The sequence below is a fragment of the Choloepus didactylus genome, chromosome 2, assembly GCF_015220235.1.
Source record: "Choloepus didactylus isolate mChoDid1 chromosome 2, mChoDid1.pri, whole genome shotgun sequence".
NCBI lineage: Eukaryota > Metazoa > Chordata > Mammalia > Pilosa > Megalonychidae > Choloepus > Choloepus didactylus.
Window position 1 is genome coordinate 110641075 of NC_051308.1, and position 23692 is coordinate 110664766.

At 53.8% G+C, this 23692-nt stretch overlaps 1 protein-coding gene across 1 annotated transcript in view; it reads left to right on the top strand.

The window, feature by feature from the left end:
* The first annotated feature begins 667 nt into the window (after nt 1-667).
* The window catches only part of KCNN3 (potassium calcium-activated channel subfamily N member 3), a 177982-nt gene continuing 154957 nt past the window's right edge, over nt 668-23692 (top strand). Inside the window, 2 exon segments of the mRNA XM_037825857.1 lie at nt 668-1630; nt 1632-1919. Coding sequence (XP_037681785.1) covers nt 1022-1630; nt 1632-1919 — 897 coding nt within the window. The 5' untranslated portion in view covers nt 668-1021.

Here is a 23692-nt window from a genome sequence, read left to right on the forward strand (position 1 = left end):
AGGCGCTCAGTCCGTGGTAGGTAAGCTCATCCACCTAGCGTCAGGATGACGGCGCCAGGGTGGGGGAGTGGGGGGTGTTAGGGTGTGGGGCGGGTGTGTGTGTGTGTGTGTGTGTGTGTGTGTGTGTGTGTCCCTCCTGCTTTGTGACCTTGAGATTGTTACCTAACATCTCTGAGCATCAGAGATGCTTTTTCCTTTGTAAAATGGTAACATATGCTCACTTCTTTGGGTGATTGGAGGATGTCATGAGATGATATGTGTGGAAAAACCTATCCTAGGCCCTGGCCATTAATAAATGTTTATCTCCCCCTCTTCCCGCACCCACGTCAGGATGCACGACTGCCCTCCTTGGCAGGCCTTTTGCCTCCTCTTTCCACCGCACCGCGTGAGCTTACATCCCTTAAATCCCTTATCGCCGTGGGCTTGCCGGTTTCTGCCGTACCTGTCAGAGGAAAGAGGGCAGCTGCTTCAGCGCCGAGGTGGGAAGACAAAAACTACAGTTCCCAGCCCTCGCCGCCTCGCTGCCACCCCGAATCCGAGCTGAGGGCGGCAGGCCCCTCCTCCGGGGAGGAGCCTATGCGGGGGGCGGAGTTAGGAGGTGGTTGGAGGGTTAAGCCAAGCCAATGAGACCAGCTGCTAATAAGTGGGCTTGGCTTACAATGTAACAGTGGCAGGAGGAGGAGAGCAAAGCTACCGAGCCAGCGAGGAGGGAAGCTGAGCCTGGCTTCACACGCTCCAAGAGGACCACCTCCTGAGACAGAGTTTTTTTTTCCTCTCTTCCTCTTCTTTCTCCAAGCTCCCCTCCTGCCCTTCCTCCCTGCCCAATACAATGCATTCTTGAGTGACAGCGTCTGGACTCCAGGCAGCCCCAGAGAACCGAAGCAAGCCAAAGAGAGCGGACTGGAGCCAAGACACTCTGGTGGGGGAGCTTGGATGCCTGGCCTTCTTTGAGGACATCTTTGGAGCGAGGGTGGCTTTGGGGTGGGGGGTTGTGCTGCAGGGAATCCAGCCAGGCCCCAAGATGGACACTTCTGGGCACTTCCATGACTCAGGGGTGGGGGACCTGGATGAAGACCCCAAGTGCCCCTGTCTGTCTTCTGGGGATGAGCAACAACTGCAGCAGGCACAGCAGCCACCACTATCGCCAGCACCACCAGCAGCCCCCCAGCAGCCCCCGGGACCCCCGCTGCAGCCTCAGCCTCCGCAGCTTCAGCAGCAGCAGCAGCCACCGCATCCCTTGTCTCAGCTCACCCAACTCCAGAGCCAGCCCGTGCACCCCGGCCTGCTGCACTCCTCTCCCACTGCTTTCAGGGGCCCCTCTTCGTCCAACTCCACTGCCATCCTCCACCCTTCCTCCAGGCAAGGCAGCCAGCTCAATCTCAATGACCACTTGCTTGGCCACTCTCCAAGTTCCACAGCCACAAGTGGGCCTGGCGGAGGCAGCCGGCACCGACAGGCCAGCCCCCTGGTGCACCGGCGGGACAGCAACCCCTTCACGGAGATCGCCATGAGCTCCTGCAAGTACAGCGGTGGGGTCATGAAGCCCCTCAGCCGCCTCAGCGCCTCCCGGAGGAACCTCATCGATGCTGAGCCCGAGGGCCAACCCCTCCAGCTCTTCAGTCCCAGCAACCCCCCCCGAGATCGTCATCTCCTCCCGGGAGGACAACCATGCCCACCAGACCCTGCTCCATCACCCCAACGCCACCCACAACCACCAGCATGCAGGCCCCACAGCCAGCAGCACCACCTTCCCCAAAGCCAACAAGCGGAAAAACCAAAACATTGGCTATAAGCTGGGACACAGGAGGGCCCTGTTTGAAAAGAGAAAGCGACTGAGTGACTATGCTCTGATTTTTGGGATGTTTGGAATTGTTGTTATGGTGATAGAGACCGAGCTCTCTTGGGGTTTGTACTCAAAGGTAGGGGCTGCGGCTTCTCTTTATACCTTGAACAAAAGGCATATGTAGGTAGCGAGTGAGCGAGCGAGTGAGATGGAGAGAGGGAGAGGTGGTGGTGGGGAGAGGCATTTGCACAATTACATTGAACACTCTAACTTCCCCTGGTTTTCCTTCTTAGTCCTGGGAGAATTCATTCCTCGCTTTCTTTTGGGGGGTCATCCCCGTGCACTGTGCCTAATTTGCAGACTCTGTGTTAGGGAGGATTAAAGAATCCCTTCTGAGAAATCATTTCTCCTCCTGGCTCACTCGTACTAAAGCATAACCCAGCAGCTTAACGCACCAGTTAATTACACTCTGCCTTGATGTGTTTGCCAGTTCCTGCGACTTCCCCTCTTCTCCCCTCCCTGCTCCACTCCATTTTCCCGAGGATAAAAAAGAAATAAATGCCTGGGTGGGGGGTGGGGGGTGGGGATTCCATACCATTTCACAAGCCCCTTCTCTCCCTGTCTTCTCCCTGGCTTCCCAAGTTTCTCTTTCCTTCCTCTTCCCCGAGAGACTCAGGGCAATTTAGAAATGCACCCGTGACCTGAGTCTCCCCGGGGCCTCAGGGTAAAAATACAGGCGGAGGAAATCAGTGGCCCTGCCCCCCAGGAAAGAGGACTCAGAATAAACCTGCTGCTGCCTCATAAACAGTCCCTGGCAAAAAATGGCTACAGGTGTTACCCAGGGCGAGCAGACGGGCGCTGCCATGGCATCCACCAGGGACAAGTGCCTCTCCTTGGGATGGGATGACAGGGCTTTCCGGGCTGTCCCTGCGAGCCCGCACCCCCCGGCTCAGCCCCGGTTCTCCCCTCCCACCCCAACTCCTTCTCCTCGGGATAAATAAAGATGGTTGTGAGTGTGTAAGTGCACGCACAGATGGAGACGGCAGGCACCGGCTGGAGCAGGGGAGCCGGTCCCACTGTTCCAGTCTGGGTGCAGCCCCAACAAGGAGGAGAGGGTCCCCCTCCCAAAGGGAGCTTGGAAACCCGGTCCTCCGAAGGGAGTGGGGGCTGAGGAAGGTGGGTTTCTGTCCATGCTCTGCTTGCTGGGGAGCCCTCCTGGTGCCGGCTGGAAGGCTTGGGGACCTGGGGATTCGTTGGACAAGTGGATTTTGCCCCCCACTAAACTCCCTCCCCCAATTTGTTGATGTATGTCTCTCTGCTTGTTGCTTGGATTTCTCTATTTATTTGTCATTTTGGACAGAGGGTGGCCAGGCTGGCCAGCGGGTAGCTGGGAGGGGTTCAGCTGTTGGAGATTTCAAATAGAGCTTGTTTCAGGCAGGGCACAGCTGCTGCGAGACTGTCACATTCCTTGTTGACATCCAGCCGCGAAAACCTAGGAGGTGCTGATCGGATTTCCCTTATCCCAGCCTCCCTCTCTGACGGGGGATGGAGAGGCTTGCCCGGGCCTTGGAAACGGGTGGGGCGGACTTGTCAGACGACCTGAATACCCAGAACTGAGACTTTTCAAGCCCAGGGTCCTCCCCCCTCCAGGGACCTGGCTGCTCTGTGGGGGCTGCCCCGGCCAAAAAGGCAGTGCCTGGAAGCCGCCTTCGTCTAAATAGCTCAAGGATTGGAGCCCCTTGAGAGCAGAAGTGAGCGGGGTTTCCCCTGGAAATCACAGCTCACTTAGTCATTCTCTGTAATGAGCCTCTGAGTCTGCGGGTCCTTCTGCTCACTGCCTTCTCAGAACCGCCTCTCCTGCTGGGTGCTCTAGGAGACCGGGCTGAGTTTGGCAAGGCTGGCAGCCGCTTTGGGCACGGCCCTGGCTCCCTCCAGCCACCTGCCTGGGGACCAGGATCCCTAGCTGGGGGAAACTGATGAAAGCCCAAGTGCTAGAGGGTGAGGGGAAGGGGCAACACCAGCACCTCCTCTCTCAGTGACCCCATGGTCAGAGCCTCTAAGGAGGAGAGATTGGCTGTGCACAGTTCCCAGTGTGGGACCCACGCACACTTGTCTTAGTGCGAGGGCAGGGTGGCCACCGGGTGTGGCAGGGCTCTCTTCCCTGCTGAGGCAGGTGCCATCCCTGACAGAATGCTCAGGCTCGGTGGAAGGGGACTTTCCCAGAGCTGGGGAAGGCAGACTCTGGGTAAGCGGAGGGTGAGGTGACCTCAGGCACTTGCTGTCAACTGTTTCTCAACTGCTGAGCACATGATTAGCCAGTGGCAACTTGGAGGGGCAGCAGCTGGGAGGTCTTGCTCGCCCCGGTGCTGTGATGGCCACTCCTGTGCACCTTGGCTTGTGCACCTTGGGTTGTGCTAAGCAGGACTCACTTTACCCTCTTTTCCCACTAACCCATCCTTCCATCCGCCCATCCATACATTGAGTCACTGATGAAACAAGTGTTTTCTGCGTGTCTTCTATGGCCCAGGCCCTGCGGACACAGAAGGGGACGAGGCAGCTATCTCCCTCATCTCCTGGAGGTGAACAGGATGGTTTTAAAGGATCAGATCTGAGTTTGAACCCCAGAGGTGCCACTTCCAGTTGTGTGATCTTGGACAAGTCTTGTAGCTTCAGTGAGCCCGATTCCCCAGCTGCGAAATGGGTTGTTGTGGGAATTCGATTAGACAAGCGTGAGGCACTCCATACAGTGCCTGCCCAACAAACGGGTCCTATTTTTATTGTTAATAATAATGATGATGGTGAAAGGAAAAGAGATGTCTTCTCCCTCTGTTGTCTAACTCTGGCTCTAGAATTAGATGGGGCCCTATCAGATTGAGAACGAAGGCTTGTTATTGGGGTGAGAAGTTGTGTCTTGGAGGGTAGAAGCTCCAAGAAGGGGCTAGGGTCTGCCTTGGGTCTGTTTGTGATGAGAGGGTTTGGGTTAGCTGGAGTGAGGAACACTTCTGAGTTCGGTGGACCCTGGGGAGGGAGGGGCAGCAGCTTCTTTTACTGGAGCACTTGTGTGTCTGATTGACTTTGCTGACTAGTCTGGAGGCAGGAGGATGGGCAGGGTGACCCCAGGCACTCCAGTCAGATTGGATGATTCTGCAGTGATGGTGGCATTTCCCACCAAAGGCCTTCAGGCGAGAGATGCTTTTTTTTTTGTTAAGTGATTGGAAACTTAACTAACCTTGTGTCTGAACTGCTGCTTTCTGAAGTTCTCTGCTTTTTTCCATGGAACCGTGGCCTTCCTGTTTGCTTATCCTGGGCTAATAGTCTGCTACTGGGGAGGGAATTCACCGCACAGGCCTGCCTGTCTTGAGAAGGAACATGGCATGCCTCCCAGGCATGGGCAAAGTTAATGCAAAAGGGAACCAGAGTGAGGAGGTAAGAAATTGGGACGAAAGGATCCCTGGCTCCCACCCTCACAGGCTGTGGAAGGAAGGAAGCTCGGCTGAGAGCCAGGGGGTATCAGCCCTGAGCCAAGAGGTGGGGCTGTGTTCCAGGCGAGGTCAGATAAGAGGTGAGGGCAGTTCCTGGTCACGCCTGGTGTGGTGAGGTCACACGGCAGAGGGATGCCAGAGATGGCCCTAATGGGCTCTCCCTAGTCCTGGGCTACCCCTGAACTGCATAAGGAGTCCAGGTTTGTTTGATTTTTAATAGGTGGATTTACTAAGGTTTAGACATCGTGGCAGGGCCGGGTCTAGGGTTCTGTTGAGAAATCTTAGTAGCATCTGTGTCAGTCAGGATTAGGGCAATGAGGATTTGGGGAGTGATGAAGTTCCTCTTGGTGTTCTTTATTTCCTCCCAGGGCTGGTTTGGGGCACACCCACTCCACTGCTTTAAGCTGCCTGCTGTGCTCTCTCTGCTGGCCTGTACCCTGCCTCCCCAAGGCTGTGGACTCCCTCTGCCATCCTCTTGGTGGCTGAGCTGGTGCTTCTGTCCAGCTGGCAAGTCACTGGTGGGCCCTGTTTCCCAGCAGCCTCCGGGGCCACGGTGTGGGGTCTTCTCAGGGGAGACTGGAAAACGCTGGTGCAGCAGGGCTGCTCTTCTTTTCCATTTTTACACCACCTCAAACCACTTCCCCACCCTGGCCTCTCGGTTGGCCCAAGTTTCACACCCTGCCCCCCTCCCCAGACACATCCGACTCTCTGTCCCCCTCCTGCCCAGCTCCTGGCTGCCCCGTGGACTTCGTGCCCCTCGGTTCCTCCCCAACCCCTGCTTGGTCTCGTTGCCAGAGTCACCCCAGGCCCCAGGCCAAGGAGTCAGTTTTGAACCATTTGGGGCACTTGGGCCGTGCTTGGCTTCCTTTCCCACCTCCAGTTACTCTTCCTTCTTCAGACCACCTCGTGGTCTTGCTGGGGCAGGCGTCTCTGCTGCCGGAGGGGAGCCTGCAGCCCTGGCCCATCCCTTTCCAAATGGAATGATGTCCTTGCTCCTGGTTCTTCCTGTCCTCTGCATGGAGGTCTTGCCCACCAAAGGGCAGGGTTGCAGCCCGGGCGTGGCCGGGGAATGGCTCGGCCCCTCCTGCTCGGCCCCTGGTGTTGCTTTGGGGTAGGTGAATGATGTTTGGGGGAAGATGCCACAGTGCACCAGGGTTGTGGTTTCAGGCATGTGGGGAAGTAGGACTCGGACAGACCCTCCTGCAGATGAGGGAGGCAGAAGGCAGGCGACTTTTATATTTTTAAGAATAAATGCTTTGGCTACAGAAAGGAGCCAAGAGCCCCCAGGCGTAATGTCTTATCTTCAGAGGTCATACTGAGCATCTTGGTCCAGAGGAGGGCAAGAGCTAGCCACCCAGGGCGCATGAAATCAAGGCCGTTTTCCCACTTGGGGTGGTGGCGATTTTATTTATAACCTTTGTGGACAGTCTGTGAATGAGTCAAACGTTTGTAAACCGCAGAGGGGACAGCTAACTTTTTATATATGCTTATCCTGTGCGTGTCACCCCTCTATTTATAACTGTCCTGGGGGAAAGACTTTCTGATACATCCGGTCTTCCCTTCCTCACAGGCAGTGTTCTCTGTCTGTGGCTGGGGCCCTGGCATAATTGCTGGGGCACTTATCTGTGGCACAGGCTAATTAGAAAGCTGTTGGATGGCCTGGTGTTTTCCCTTATTGAGCTTTCAGGAAAGGGGATGTGTGAGGCCATGGTTCAAAGAGCTGTTTTAAAAAATATATAAGGTACAGGGAAATGAAATGAAAAAGAAATTTGAGTAACCTCTAGTGAAACTGAAGCCCAGATGGAAATGTAAAACAAAACAGGAGGGTTTTGGTTCCATTGCAGTTATTTGTAAAGCACATTTGGGGGAGAAAATGAGTGTGTGTGAGCAAGGAAGAGAGAGAGAGCGAGAGAGGGGTTGTGAGGGGGCGGATGTATATTGATGAAATACTGCTTTACTCAGCTCAGTGGCAGGCAGGCTGGTGTGTTCATTCGAAGCTGTTTTTCTTCCCTTTCTTTCAAAACCCCCAAAGGGAGAGAGAGAGAAAGAAAAAAGCCACCTATTTCTCTTTAAATAATGAGGGTGGGGAATTCTAAGATCGTGCTGTGCTCAGGAGCTATGGGGAGGAAAATTCTAGGACCTTTTTTTCTGGTGAGGCAAGTCTGGAGGAGGCTAATGGGTTTTTAGGTGCCTGCTCCCTATCCCCTGTCACTCCACCCCCAGGAGCTCAGCTGGGGTCCAGGAGAGAGGAGGGGGGAGGTGGCTGGGTTCAGGGACCCCTGCTTCATCTTTGTGTCCAGCATGGCAGCTGGTTGATGAGTGACAGGAGAGGGGATAGCAGGGACCATTTGGTGGGCACCGGACCTGCCTTACACACAAGACTTGGAAGTAGCCAGTGGACCTGGCTGCTGTTTGCAGATGAAATCCCTGGGCCAGGCTGACAATGCTAGTAGTGGTGGCGCTGGGATAAGAACCCAGGCCTGTTTGACTGCTAAGTTCTTGCCTCTTCCTTGTCTACTGCTGCTGGACAAATTGCTTATCGTTCTTAAAAGGGACAAATTAAAGTTTATGGGCCTGAGATCCATGATGCAAAATGTTGGGGTGAGAGGAACTTTACCAAGAGCTGGGCAGGAAGGGGATCCATGGGGGGTGGGATATACCGGTCCAGTACCGAGAGAAGACAGTGTCCGCAGGGGTGGCCAGTGGGAGAGCGGGCCTCTGGGGGCAACTTTGCGCCACGGTGGGACTGCGGACAGGCCCACTGTCAGTCCTTGGGATGCCTCCCCACCTGGGGTCTGGCAATACTGCTTTTCGGGTGCTGCTAGAAAAGCGGTGAGGGGGGTCCACATGGGGATTAAAGAGAGACCAAGAGCCCTTCCCATGAAGGCCTGTGTGCCACGTGAGGTCCTGCCACAGCCCCACAGCACTCCCTCTCACCCCCCAGAGAGCCAACAGGCCCCCCAGGACTGCATGTGAGCCTCCCTCCCACACCAGTTCTCTCGCCTCTCTCACTCCTCCTACCACCTTCTCCAGCACTGTCTGCAGCCGCTGCTTATCGGGAGTATCCACATGGACTCGGCATCTTACATCTCACAGAGTATTTTCATGCTGTGTCCCTCATGCTCCTCACAGTGGCTCTGGAGTTATTAGTCAGCTGCATTTCACAGATGAGAAAACCGAGCTGCAGAGGGTTGAGCGGCTGACGCCAGGTGCCCTTCTCAGGAGAGATGGTTCTAGAACAAGGGCTCAGGACTCTAGTACAGTGTTTGTTTCCATGTTCCAAAGTAGTGAGGAGAACTCTAAGAGCTTCTCTATCCCCAGTTCTAGAATCTTCTTCTTCACCCTTGCGTCCCATTTTCCTACCCATGCTGCAGGCTTTGCTTAGCTGTGTCAGCGACAGTTAATGCTGACCAAAGGCCTTTGTAGGAGTCCTGAGGAGGTGCTTCCACCTCTTGCTTCCAACTTGTGTGACCTCTGTCAAATCCTTTGACCCCTCTGGGCTTCTGTTTCTCTAGCTTGAAAATAAGAGCTGGGCTCTGATGCCAAATTCCTTTCTCGTTCTGAGGCTTTGCAATCTGATTCTGTTGAACACACCTTTGTCATGCTCCATCACAGAGATGAGCAACCTGGGACCCTCAAACTCTTGTTCTCAAGGGGGTGTCAGACATGCACCCACAAAACACTGATCCTGGCTGCACGGTGCTCGGAGCACTGAGGAAGGAGACAGTCATTCAGGCTGGAGTGTGGGGGAGCCTCCCCGTAGGGGGCAGCAGCTGGGGTGGTCCCTGAGGAAAAGAAGGTCATGGGCAGGGGGCCGTTTCTGAGTTCGAGAATGTTGCGAGCCAGGCAGAGTATGCTGGGAATGGAGCTGGACGTGAGGGGCAGCCTGAAGTTCCTGCCATGCGGTGTATACAGATAGGAAGACAGGGAGGAGACAGAAGCCTGGGAAAGTTGCTGGAGCTGGGAGGTCCTGAGCAGGGAATGAAAAGCTTGTGCTCAGGGCAAGGGCACAGCTATGGGTTTAATATTTTGTTAGCGCACATAACTGCCAGAGGCTCAGAGTTCTGTAGGCTCACGCCCTGAAGAGCTGAGGATCTTTTTCTTCTCGGAGGTGACGTTAGCAGGCTCAGGCAGCCTGACATGGTAGTTAAGGGCTTGGGTTCTGGGTTCGAATCCCAGCTTGACCCACATACCAGTGGTGGGACCTTGGGGGGTTTACTGGCCCCAGAGCCTGCTTCCTAAAATGCCAAGAGGGAATCGTAAGCCCTACCTGTAGCAGAGCACCCAGCACAGAGCCAGGCACATGCTGAGCCTCCGTTTCTGCCAGCTATTGCTTCTATTAGAGTGGACCTTAGAAGATGCTATTGTTAATTCACAGTTTCCCAGAGGATAGAGACTGGGGGACCCTGCCGGTGGCTGTAGAGGAGGTGGTGTCCTTGCTAGGAAGAAGGGGCTTTGGAAGAGTTGAGAGCATGTGGAACACATCCCCTTTATCATCAGAGCAAGTGGCCTCACTGTGGGGTGTTGAGCCACCCAACTGTGTTTCTGGATGGGTCCCGGTGGGTGGATCTGCCCAAGGGAGAGGGAAGCAGTATGTTCCCGGAAGGCAGGGCTATAGTGGTGGCCTGGCCTTGGCCTCTCAAGCCTTCCCACCTCTTGGGGCCGTTATTCCACACTCAGATTCAGTGATCTGTGGCCTGGCACAGCTAATTGGGTGTGGACGTGCAAATCGGACAGGTGAAAAGAGAACGAAAATATGCCTGCAGAGCCAGGCCAGGGGCCGAGAGGCCTGGAGGAAGGTCAGGGGGACATGCAATGATCGGGCAGAAAGAGGCTAAGAGAGCAGGGCCAGGCAGAGGCCCAAGCGGGTGGCCGGCTTGGGGCTGTGCAAGGGAAGAGAAAGAAGTGCTAGGGCCTTCCTGATGTGTATTCAAGAGAACGCAATTTTTCCTGCAAGTCTTGAGACAGAAACTTTTCTCAGGACTGTGAGGGCCTTCTAGAGTTCAAGTGGTTGTGGGGGCTTGTCGAATGCAGGTGAGCAGGGCTTGCCCTGTGTGGGAGCCATTTTTTTTTCCCACAAGGCCCGGTCACAAGGTACCTAGAGTTGTATTCTGAGCAGAGTCTTGGTGACACTAAATGAATAACATGCAAATGATGTGTGAAATAATATGCAAATTGGCATCTGTTATTTTTGAGTCAGCTTTTTGGGCATTTTTCTTAAGGGACAGGCCTGGTGCTCTGTGTCAAATGAGCCCCAAAACTGGTTAAAAAAGACATACCCTTGCAGGGGCTACTCCAGCTAGAACCTACCCCTTGGAGCTCCAGGCTTTGGGCCTGTAGCCGGCATCTACCAGGGGCAGTTGCTTGGTGTTTAGCTTCAGACTGTGAATGTTGAGGCCTCACCCAGGGCACTGAGCAGGTGGGGTCGAGGAGGCAGATGATCTGGCTTGGCTGTGCCCCCTCTCTGAACTGGCCAGTGGGTTGCTCTGAACTCAAGGAGGCCCTGTGGGGAGGTGGGAAGAGATTGCACTGGGTGCTGATTTGGGTCCAACTTCTTAGTTTCGGGTTACCTTAAAGCCAGTGACTCAGACTCTCCAAGCCTCAGTTTCCCCATTTGTAAATGGGTATACCGATATTCACCAGTGGGGCCCCATGAGAGTTAAATATGATAATGGCTGGGTAAACGGACAGAGGTTACCAACAAAGGGTAGTAGTTCCCCCCAGAACCTTTGCCTGAGTTGGCACCTGCCTGCATCCTCGCAAGGTTCCACTCGCGGGGATTTTTGCAGAGACTTTCTCCTTTTTAAGAAGATTTCTGATTTTAACAAATTGGGGCTTAGCCATTTTCTCTCTTTCCTGGCTTCCAGTGGGTGGGATGTTGGCTTGCTTGGTTGAACCCAAATAGCACCCATGTATTGGAAGGGCCGGAGCTCTGACGTGGTTGTTGTTACCTTTCCCCCAAGGTGAGGGCTTGGGGTGGACAAGTTGCTCTGGGTTTGCCTTTGGAGAGGTGGATGGCATTGGTGGGACGACCCAGAGGTGACAGGCAGGGGCATATCTGTCTGTGTCGGGTTTGTGTAGCAACAAACCTCCCCTGAATGGCCAAGCTCCACGGACTGGCCGGTTGTGCCCACCTAGGGGGTGGGGAGATGGCCCCTGCACAGGCCTCCCATGCCTGTGAGGAAGGCAGCTCAGGGTCCAGAGAAGTTACGGGATTCGTCCAAGGCCTCTTGGCATCGTAAGTGGTAAAGGTGCAGCTGGAACCCGGGAATGCTGGGTTTTAGATTTTCCTCTCTTCCTCCCTCTTTCTCCCGCCCCCTTTCCTGAACAAGTCCTGAACACCCCCCATGTGACAGGCCTGTTCTAGCCCTGGGTGTGCTGGTCTGTGCCCTGAAGTTCAGTCCCCCAGGGGGAGCTCTCCTCTCTGCTGACTCTTCCTAAAAGAGCCCTGGCTTCAGCACAGACCTGGGTTCAAATCCTGGCGATGCCACCATTTAGCTCCGTGGCTTTAAGCAGCAGCATCGTTGTCTGGAGAGTGGGATTACAGCTCCTCTTGCTGAGGGCAGAGGTGAGGCTCCAATGGAGGAGAGTCCTCATGCTCAGGGGTTTCTGGGCTCGTGCTGGCCAGGGTTGGGTTTCGCATTGGTTGTTTTTTCCGAGAGCTGCGTGGCTGTGGAACCATGGGAGGTTGGGCCCATGACTCCCGGCCTCTCTGCCCTGAGCTGGACCTGGATTTCAGCCCTGCCAAGGTGCTTTCCCCTGCTTCCGGCGGGGGTGGGGGTAATGGTGCTGAGCCGGGTGGGAGGACATTTTGGCACAAGACACCAGCCTGGGCCCTTGCTGTGTGCCAGCCATGGAAAGATCCCTAAAGAGTGAAATGAAATTGATGCAAGCCGAGAGCAAGTCCAGGATGGGGGTTGAGTCATGAGGGTTTCCTCGCAGGTGGATGGGAACATATATAATGCTTCTGTCCTCCGCAGCTCAGAGAATGTGCTGCTCTCATGAAAGGGAAATTTCTTTCCCTTCCATAAAAACAACTCCAAAGCAACACTGGGTCTCATTCAGGAGAGGAAAGAGAGGACAGACGGAAGAGGAGAAGAAAATAAACATTTATTAAGGGCTTATTAAGTGCTTTCATTCACCTCACCTCATTTAATCCCATTTTACAGATTATGAACCTAAGGCTCAGAGAGGTTAAGTGACTTGCCCATGGTCCCTTAGTTAGGAAGTGACTGGTTTGACACAGGGGTGTGTCTCCCAGGCTCTGCTCTGTGCTGTGGATGTGCATTTGCAACTCATCCCCTAGACTGGGCTCTTTCAAGCCAAAATGCTTTTCTTGTTCACTCCAAGCTCTCCAACCCGTGTCCACCCCCTTTCTGTTTCATCCTCACTGCCCTGCCAGCCTCACCCTGAGCCTAAGTGGATGATTTTGTCTCTGGGGTGGAGGTGAGGGAGAAGGTGGAGGGAGATGCTATCAGTTTAGCGCAGATGGATCTTCTGCTGCCCCATGGAGGTATGTTTACCCTCCAGGAGCCGTGGGTACCTTGACAAGGAAGGCATGGGCTCTGGAGGGGTCAGCAGAGCCGTTAACAGCACATGTTTTGGTGTCAGGTAAATCTCATAATCTCATTCCAGCTCTGCAACTTTCTTGCTGTGCACCTCATTGAAAAAAATTGACCTCTGTGAGCCTCAGTTTCTGGGTCTGTAAATAGGGCTGGTGATGTTTTCTCCCTCACGGGGATGCCGGGCATGGATAAAGACTTGGTAAATGCCAGCTGTTGTTATCGTTTACTTTCTCATTGGACAACTCTGAAAACTCCAAACATGGACTTACTCACTAAAACCTGGAGGACTAGAGTGAGCGTCTGCCCCCATGCCCCGTCCTTGCAGGATCTCCCGTTTGCCTGGCCTGGACTCCCAGGCCCTGCACCCCTGGCCCTCACCCCAGTTTCATTTAAATTCTGATGCTTTCTGTCCCCTCTGTCCTCCACTGGTCCCTCTAATGTCAATCCCAGGAACCCATTCACATCCCCCCACCCCACCACCAGCCAGGCCATCAGCTCGGCTCCCCAAGCCCTCCCTCCTTAGTCAGTCACTGCTCAGGGAGGCATAGCGTGTGGAGCGTGTGGGTGCCGGGCACTGTGCTGGGCTCTGGGGTCACTGCCACCCAAGACATGGAGTTCATGGGCTGGTGGGGGGAGGCAGGCATTGAACAAGTCGTGACAGGTGTGAGGTGAGCTTTATAGGAGACAAAACCACAGAAACATGGCCTGGGTCCAACTCATAAACCTGAGACTGAGCCTCCCGTTCCTTCTGCCTCTTCCTGTGCTCTCTGTTTCCTGGTGGGTCTGTCAGGCCTTCACTTCCTCTTTCATCTTCCCTTGCACCTGTCTTCTAGGCCATCCTCTGCTTCTTATATGCCTGCAGTGTTAGGAGGACAGGCTTGGATGTTGGACAAACCTGAGTCGGCATCTTGGCTCTGCCACTTCCTAGCTGTCTGGCCCTGGGGAAATGGCTTCAGTTTCCTCGTCTGTCAATGGGGTTCCCCATAGCCCTGTTTCTGAGGCTGTGTGAGGATTAAATGAGATGCCACTGTATGTGGTCCTGTGACGTGGCTTTCAGCCTATGCTGAGCACTCAGGAAAAGTCAGCCGAGCCTGGAAGGTGAAGAGAGAGGCCTGGGTGGCAGATGGGGACTTGGTTTCCAGGCCTGGCTCTGCCTGGTCGCCTCTCTCAGCCTCCACTTAGACATCTGGGAAATGGGAGAAGGGAGGCTGAGGAGGAGAATCCTCTGCTGGCCATCTCGTGGGAGGGTCGTGAGGGTTGGATGGAATGAGGGAGTGAAAGGAAGGAAGCTGTGATGCCCTGAGTTGAAGTGACTTGCTATTCTGGGGATGCATTTTGGACAGGTGGGTTGGGGGAGGTTGTATCTTCCTACCCCAAAGTGAAAACCTGTGAAAACACTGCGGCTAAGTGGATTTTCTCACTACCGGGAGATAGCTGAGAGACAGGCCCTTCTAGCCAGCCTCCCTCCCTGCTGTCTCCTCCCTGCAGGCCAGCCCTTGGCAGGAGACCCATTGTCTCCAGAACCCTCCTAGCAGCAGGGATTTAATTACTATAATGTAAGTAGCCATGGCTCGAAGCCTTCTGGCAGAGGGGAAACAGATTTGTCTTCTCACTGGGAGAATAAAAATCGATGGAAAGGGCATGTACCTTCCCCTGACGTACCCAAGGCTGTTGGGCTAATGGGTACCTTTCCTGGGGAGTGGGAAGAAAGGAAAGCAGGTGGGGGTTGCGGGGTATAGATCAGCTGCTGGGAGGCCGGGGAGGAGACCGTGTTCAAGTCGAGGACCTGTAGTAGTTGCTTTTTCCTACCACAGGATGACTCAGCTAAGCTGCCTCAGTTTCCCCTAATGTCACTGGTCACAGATCAGCCTGCCATTCGACACCACACATCAAGCACCTGCTGTGTCCTAGGTACTGCCCTTGAGAAGCTTCCAGCCAATCAGGGGGCCCAAGCAGGGGAATAGATAAGTATATTCATTCAACACACCCCTTCTATGCACCAGTGTCATTCCAGGCACCGCAGATATAGTAGGAAGAAAACACAACAGATAAAAATCTCTGCCCCTGTCAAGCTTACATTTTAGTAGACAACACTGACAAATTAATTATTAAATTAATTATACATTATGTTAGATGGTGAAAAGTGCTATGAGGAAAAATAAAGCCAGGATGGAAGGAGAGGGAGTGCTGAGGGGAGGGTTGTAGTTTTTAAGTAAGTGATCAGGGAAGGTCTCGCTGAGAAGGTGCTGTTTGAAGAATGACCCGAAGGAGGTGAGGTAGGGAGCCGCGTGGGAAGAGGAAATTGCAGAGTGAAAACCTGGGTCAGAAGTATGCCTGGCATGGTCTAGACAGTGCTGTCCAATTGAAAGAGAAAATAATTTAAAATTTTCTCATAGCCACATTTAAAAAAGTAAAAAAGAGAAAGGTGAAATTAACGTTAATGATATTTTAAATTTAACTCCACATAGCCAAAATATTATCATTTCAACATCTGATCAATATAAAAAATTCTTGAGCTATTTTACAATCTATTTTTGTACAAAGTCTCCAAAATCTGATGTGTAGCTTACACTTACAGCACATCTCAATTTGGACACTAAATCTTCATTGGAAATACCTGACCTGTATTTAGACCAAAAAATTTATAGTTAAAAAAAGTAGATCCATGCAACCCAAGTTGTGGCAAATGGACTTAAAAGTTTCTCCATAACTGAATGGAGCATCAGTTTTTAAATTTAAATTCATTAAAATGAAATATATTTAAAAATTTAGTTGCTCAGTTAACTGGCCACAGTTTTTGGGGCTTGGTGGCAGGTGTGGCTGGTGCCCACTGTACTGGATAGAGCAGGTTGGGGTGGCAAGGAGGGCTCTGGGGCTGAGGCCATGAGAGAAGGGAACCCGTTGGGCAGGGCTTTGTTGACCTTCGAGAGCAGTTTGGCTTTTACCCTGGATGAGATGGGAGCAGATGGATGTTTTTGAGTACAGAAGTGACAAGATCTGATTTGTGTTTTAATAGGACAACTCTGGCTGCTGTGTTGGGAACAGACAAGGGGGCTGGGGAGCAAGGGCAAGGCGGGCAGGTGGAGAGACTGTGGTGAGGGTCTGGGTGGTTCTTTGAACCTGGGTGGTGGCGGTGGAGATGGTGAGAAGTGGTTGGATCTTTGGCGTCTTTGGAGGGAAGACATTCCCAATGAACTGGATGTGGGGTTCGTGTCAGAGGAGGGGGTGAGAAGAAGGGGAAGTGAAGGATGGGGCCAAGATCTTTGGCCCAAGCAACCAGAATGGTTGACTGAAATGGAGAAGACCGTGGGAGAAGCAGTTTTGAGGGGGAAGATAAGGAGTTTGGGGTTGGACTTGTTACGTTTGAGAGGTGTGGATTTCAATGTAATAAGGGTAGCATGTGCCCCAGAAGCCGTGAGAGGTCGGAGTAAGGCCCTGCCTGGGTCCTGGCCCCATGACGAATGGCTCCCTCCCACCCCAGAGGACAGCTCGTGGAGCAGCTGGTCACCCCCTCCTCTGAATTTTAATAAAATTCAAACAAATTGCTCACCCCATGAAGGTCACTGGAAGTTGCTAGGATCTTTCTGGGCTAGTCCACATTGCAAGATCAAATCTCCCTGTTCTGGGTTGACCCAGGAGCAGTTTGAAGAATAAAAAGGGTCATAAGTGATCAAAAGCTCCCCCAGCATGGCTAGGAAGACTGACTTGATGGAAAGTTAAAGAAATGAAAAGAAACACTAAACACACACATTCCTGATTTCCTAGCATCTTAACTCCTCAGGAATGTGGGGGCAGGGAGTAACCAGTGGTGAGGCCGTGAGGCTGGGAATCATGAGCCCCACGGTCACCAGCTGTGTCCCTGAGTGGCCAAAGCCCCAGGGGGTCCAGCCGGGGTTCTCGGGGACCAGGTCAGGGAGCCACCGAACCTGTTCACTTTTCATGGCTATTAAGGTCCTTTGCCAACCCCGGCAGTGCTTAATGCTCAAACCTCAGCCTGGAGGGGCAAGGTCTTGGGGCCTGTAGACCAAAGCCGCCCCACCCAGGCATCCAAGACCTCCTGGATATGGGCCTTCTGACCTGGGTTCAAAATCTGACTGTGATCCCTGTATGACTCTAGGGGTTTGGTTTGTTTGCCCATCTGTTGAAGGGTGATGACCTGAGGCCAGTGACGTGACTCTCGGTGAATGTTGGTTTCCTTCCTCCTTCCTTGGTGAACGTCAGGAGAGGCCATGGACAGCCTGGCTGTGCCCCTGGGGTAGAGGGAGATGGTGCCTAAGAGAATATCTGAATTGGTGTTGCAGTGAGAGTGTCCTGATGAAGGGCACTGGAATGGCAGAAAGAAGGGTCTTCCGTTTCACGAGACCTGATGTCATGAGACAGATTTAGCTCTGTGTCTTTAGATCAGCGGCTCTCAACTGTGGGTGATTTTGTCCCTCAGAAGACATTAGGCAATGTTTGGAGACATTTTTGATTTTGTCACAACTTGGGGGATCGGGCTGTGCCCTAGGCATCTGGTGGATAGAGGCCAGAGGCTCTGCCAAACATTCTACAATGCCCAGGACAGCCCCCCACAGCAAAGAATTACCCAGCCCAGAGGGTCAGCAGTGCTGGGGTTGAGAAGCCCTGCTTTAGATGACTCATTCTCCTAGGCCTCTTATGGGGATAAATGCGAAAATGGACAGGATTGCAATATCAGCTGCAACACGCCATTCCAACTCCTCTCTTCCTCCACCCTTTCCCGGGGGGCAGCCCTGTGCCGTCGAGGGCTGTGGATCAGGCATCAGAAACCTGAGTTCTGGCCCTGACTCACCACGTCTCAGTGGAGTATCTTTCTTGTTTCTAGTCTCTGTTTTTTCACCCGTGGGGGTCTCTCCTGTGAGTGGGACAGTGATGGCTACTCACTGGTGGGACTGCAGTGTGGACCAAATGAGCTGCGTGTGGGGACAAGTTTGGTCAGCCGGGATGTGCTGGCAAACGGGAGGCGGCAGGATTACCGACTGGAATGATAACTTTAGGAGAGGGTGGACCCCAGGAATCCCCCTTTTGCTTCTGTGAGATTGCATGGCTCTTTTCCCAGATGGCTCCATCTTGCTCCTTGTTTTGTGTTTCTTTGAACAGGTGGAGCTGAAGTCTCCATTTGGGGAAGATGGAGTTTACAGGAAAATGCAGGGCTATTATTCCTGTGCTGTGTGAGTGGGAGACAGAGCGGGATGAGTGGCAGATTTCCCAGCAAGGGGAGAAATAGCTGAGCGCACCAGCCCAGGCATCGCTAGAATCCTTTTGGGGTGAGTAGGCCAGGATTCCTCCAGTGGCTACCTTGGGGAACGAGCGTTTGTTTTGAGAAGGACAGGGCTTGCTGATAGGGGGAAGGGTGTTCCAACACCTGGAAGCTCTGAGGACATTCCCCTGTTCCGGGCCAGACGCTGGCCCCGGGGATGCTGGGGGAGACAGAGATGGACGATACACGGCCGAGGGGGTGCTCAGGCCGACGTAACTCAGTCGAGGCAGACTGTGCCGAGCGCTGTAAAGAGGTACAGCATCATATTAAGGATATGCCTGTGAATATTAGTGCCTGGAGGCTTCTTAGAGGAAGTAGGGGTTGAACTGGGTTTTGAAGGAGGGGCTTTCTGAGGCAAATTTGCAGGGAAAGAGTATTTCGTGCTGAAGGAATGGTTTGGCAAAGACCCCAAGTTGGCGAGTGCCAGGTGTTCTAAGGGAGGGACAAAGGAGGTGGGTTTCCCTGGAAGTGCTGAGAAGAGAAGGGCTGGAAAGGGAAATGGAATCCTGCTCCAGGGGGATTTGGACGCCAGGCTGAGGAATTTGGGCTTTTGTCTAAAGGCACAGTGGAGCAACGGAAGGTTTTTGAGGAGAGCAGTGGTGTGACCCAGCGGCAGCATGGAGGGTGGATTATAGGAGGCGGAAGTTTGAAGCAGGGAGTCTGGTTAGAAGGTTATTGCAATTGTTTTAGAGGAGAAATGAACACTTGAACCAGGCTAGAGGCATTGAGACAGGAAGATATGGGAGCCAGGGCACCCTACAGGCTTGGAGCAGGTAGGGGCTCTGGGGAAGCAGGCGATGTGTTGGGTTCACATTTCTCCAGTGTGGATAACTAGGTTGTTTGTGAGGGTTGAAGTGGGTGCTGTGGCTTGATTACCTCACTGCTCTGCTCAAAACCCAGCCCCTCTTGGAGGATGGGAAGCAGTGAGCACTCAAGCAGCCTGTTGGCCCTAGAGAGTGGTGTGGCACAGTGCCCACACCAGCAACCCTGGCTGGGGGGCTTTCCTTCTGGAACCCATCAGTGCTGGCTTCCTGCCAGGCTGAGGGAACTGGAATACACCCTCTTCCTGCCCGTTTTCAAAGCTGTGGGAGGAGTAGAAGCAGCAGCATGTTGGAAAGGCAGGTGGCAGGGTGCTTGAGAGCGTGGCTTTGGAGCCAGCGGCCCTTGGGTGATATCCCAGCTCGGGTACTGACAGCCCATTGACTGGACAAGTTGCTCAGTCTCCCTGAACCTCAGTTTCTGCCTGTGAAAAATGGGGGTGATGATGCTTAGCCCACAGGGTTGTTGGGAGAGTGAGGACTTAATAAGAGCACAGGTATAAAGTTCTTAGCTCAGTAATGACCACACTTTTTAATGGAAAAGATATGGGCTGGATGTGATGGGGTGGGGAGAGGCAGGACTTGGGGACTGGTCGAGATGGCGAGTTTTATCTTGGATGTGTCGGCTTTGAGGGACCTCTGTGAAATCCCAGAGTGACGTGCAGCAGAAATCTGGCAATGCTAGGGGTCTTCCCAATGGTGTGGTTCACACAAACACACCTTCCTAGCCACCTCAGAGTCAGCTTTTTCATAAAGCCGGTGCACCTATAGGCAGCCCAGTGTGATGTCCAGGTGAGGGGGGTCAGTATGGCCGGCCCAGCCCCTGGCTCTGCCTGCATTGTTGGTGACTCCCCTTGGTGCTCAGTGCTTCCCTCTGCGATGGCATTTCCCAGAGGCTGGCTGGACTTCTGCCCAGGGCCCTGACTGGGTCCTGGCCCAGCTCAGGCTCCAGAGAGGAAAGATCCCTGGCTTTGGAATCAATGGCCTGATAGTCCCACTGGCTCTACTCCTTCCTTCCCAGCGTCATCTGAACAGATGCACAGGCTCTCTGAGGGGCCAGGTCCCCATCCAGGAGGCAGGGATGGTGTTACTTCCTTCCTGGTGCCGTCAGGAGGGTTCCATGAGATGAGGGATATGAAAGCCCCCAGCACAGTGCCTGGCACATAGAGGCCCTCGCAAATGTTTGGCGAATGATTGAAGGTAGGGTTTGGCAGGGAGCAGAGCGAGGAGGGGGGTGAGGCAGACCTGAGGACAGGCCCAGGGGACAGTGACGGGAGTGTGGGGGTCAGGCAGAATCCTGGCTGTCACTTACCGACGGGATGACTTTGGGCTTAGGTGTCTCCATCCACCACCTGTGTGTGTGGGGGGGGAGTGGGTGGGTGGGGGCAGAGGTGGGTGCAGGTGACTGGGCTTGGGGGACCGCTCGAATGTCTACCTTGCAGTGTAGTGATGGGTCTAGATGGATAAACAGCACGAGGGACATACAGAGTATTTAATAAACATTTATTCTTGTTTTAGTAAGTACACTAGGCAGATGGAGTCAAAACGGCCCCAAAGGCAGTCACAAATGCCTTTATTACCCCCAACTGTGGCAGCTGGGGGGTGGGGGGAGTAATGTTTCAGAAGGCAGGGGGCTCCCCTCTGCCCTGGTGCTGCATTTCATTTATTCCTTTGCTCTTTCCTCCTCTGAAGTGTGACCCACTGGCTGCAGCCCCTCTAATGGCAGTGTACCAAAAGTGGGGGGCCAGTGGGAGCAGTCTGTTCTGTTGCAGGTAATAAGGGGGAATACTGTCTGTAGAGAGTGTAAAAAAAATAATAAAACTGACTAACAGTCGGTCTGTTTTTTATTATCACCATGCACTGGCTCTTCTAACAAGGTTAGTGATAAAATGCTCTTCTTCTGGGGCAGAGACCCCCACCTCTCCCCTCGGTGTGCCACCACCTCATGGTCCTCCAGAAAAGAGCCTCAATAGAAAGAAACGGCAGGAAGGAAACTCATTGAGCCCTGGCAGAGGAGCTAGAGAGGAGTTGGAGAACAAGCCCATTTACAACTGCAGCAGCAGCAGCAGCAGGGAGATCTGGGGCCCAGGAGACCCGGGGGAGGGGATGGCGCCCGGGAGGTGGGGGCAGAGTAGGGGAGAGGCTATGCGGGGAATGGGGGTGACAGCTGGGAGCTCGGGCTGGGAGAGGCATTGTCTAGGCCCTTTGGAAGCAGGCGGGAAGAGGGTGTACCCATGTCCCTTGGGTCTGGCAGGAAGCCAGCACCCAGCCCTGTGAGTTCCAGAAGGAAAGCCCCCCAGGCAGCGTGGCTGGTACCAGCTGTGCGGGCGCTATGCCGGCAGGCTCTCTGGGACCGGCAGGCGGCATCCCATCCTCTAGAGGGGACTGGCCTCTCATCTGGGGGAAGGAAGGACCCAGGACGCCCGGTGGGCTTGGGAGTTGTTAGCGGGTTGAGGAGTGCAAGAGGTGGTTTGGGGTTCACATTTCTCCAACCTGGATAACAAGGATGTGAGTGAGGGTGAAAGTAAGCGCATTTAGGGTTTTTGTTACTGTGATTTAAATAGGTTTCCCTGTGGAAGGAGTATCTCTCTTTAGGCTGGAGGAGGCTCAGTGGATGTATGAGGGAGGAAGGCGTGTCCCCGGGGCTGGCTGAGGCACTGGGCCCCAGGGCAGTGTAGGGGGCTGGTACTATTTGGCCCCCTTTCTGGCTGGACTCCTTTGCCGGCCCCTTGCCAGGGAACAGCAAGGCCAAGGTCCATTTTGGGTCCGACACCCTTGGTCCCCGCTGGGTCTGAGGCAGATGTGCGTTGGTCAAGATGAGCCTCAGTGGTGCTGTGTTGTAGCACTCCCGCAGTGAGGAAAGCAGAGACTTCTGGGCTGGGGCACCCAGGAGTCGCTCTTCTGGATCTGCCCCAAAGGCGGCTGCATCCGGTTCCGTGTGGAGCCCATGTGGAACCAGTGAGCAGCTTATGGAGGTTGTCTGGGGCTCCTGGGGCTGAGCAGCCTAGTCCATAGGCACTTCCCAGAAATTCATGGCTCTGGCATAATATTGGGCTGGATGTTGAGGAGCTGGTAGGATGTAGCACAGGAACAGCAACAGGTTTTATCAGGGTGTCAGCTCTGAATAATTGGTACCAGCTGCCAGAAGGGTTGTGTTGAGAAGGATTCTGAGGTTCAACCTGAGCTTGGTGGGAAGAGTGCCATGACTGATTTGTGAAGATTTGTGATTCCTGGGCAAGGAAGGATGGAGGAGCAGCAAGGTATTTGCAATCCCTGATGTAGTGGAAAGGATATAAAGAACATAGGTTTGATCTTCTGTGAGTAACTTTTACCTCCCTGGGCCCCAGTTTCTGCACCTCTAAAATGGGGACAAAAATATTGCCCTCCCAACCGACAGGCTTATTGTGAGCCCTGAGTGAGATGGTGGAATGAAAGCATTTTGTGAAATATGGAAAAAGCAGTAACAAATGTGGAGTGGGGGTTTTGTTATTGAAACACCCGGGAACCCAAGATGACTTAAGAATGACAATAATGTCTGGAGTCCCCAACTCCTTTCCTCACTGAGGACCTTGCATGTCTGAGGGTGTGAGAGACATATAACTGCGTGTGACGTGTGACCAGGGCAGGGCCTGGCACCCAGCCATTAATATGCTCTTGGCCCAAGCGTGGACTAAGTGTCTGTTCGGTCAGGTTTCCAATTAAAAGTCACTTCACTTCTGTCACTCACCCTCTCCCCAGCTTAAGATTTAGAGACTGTTTTTGTGTTTAATGAGAAAGGGACAGAAAATCTCTCTCTGGAACCCTGTCTCTTACTCTCCATTAAAGATAGCAAAATTGCTTTATAAAGTCTAAAAGCCTGACAGGAGCACGTACTAATAATGCATGAATTATGCAGATCTGTGTAGTCATCTGATTTGCATAATGTCGGGGCTGGAGGAGGGTTGGGAAGGGGAGAGGCTGAGGCGGTGAGGACACCTGTTCAGATCTGTGGGTGCTGGGGACACCCATTCTCTCCCCTAGGCTGAGCCTCCCTCCCCAAGCCCCTCCTGGGGCCAGGGCAGAAGGACTTCTGTCCTGAGTGTGACCATGCTGCTTAGCCCGGTGTCTGTCCCTCTGCAGCCCGGCTGTGCTGCTGTTCCCCCCTTTTGCAGGGACAGTCGTCAACAAGGCAGGAGCCCACCGCCCCGTACTTGCCTCTCCTGCAGAACTGGCTTCATTAGATCTCACCGCTACCCCTCCGTGTACAGACAGCCTTCCCTGAGAAGTCCCCTGGGTTGTTATTTCTCCAGTCTGTCTCGCCGAGGCGGTGGACTTCGTTAAGTGCCGTCTGGAATTGTAACTGTTACCAAGGGCCTCTTTCTCGGGCTCTGTGGGATGCGAGGGTGAGAAGGTGTCTTGAGAAGAGAACTCCCTGACCTGCCCGAGCCTCTGCCCAGGGCCTGTTTCTCCTGGGGCACTGCTGATCACTGCTTTGAAGGGTTCTAGCCTCTGGCTGTCAAGCTGCTCCCCCTTCTGCTTTCCCCCAGGTCCTTGCTAATCTCAGGACTTTGGATTTGATGAGGGCTTTGGTTGGAGCTGAGGACACTCGAGGGATGTCAAGGGCTGCTGGGCACCTGCCGTGGAGGTGGGGTGGCCCTGGGAGGGGCTGGGCGGCCTGCTTCTCAGAAAGAGCTGATGCTTCTTTGGATGGGGCATCTTCCTGGTTCTGGGGAAGAGGGAAGGTTCTGCCTGATGGATGCCAGGAGCCAGCCCCGGTTGAAGGGTGG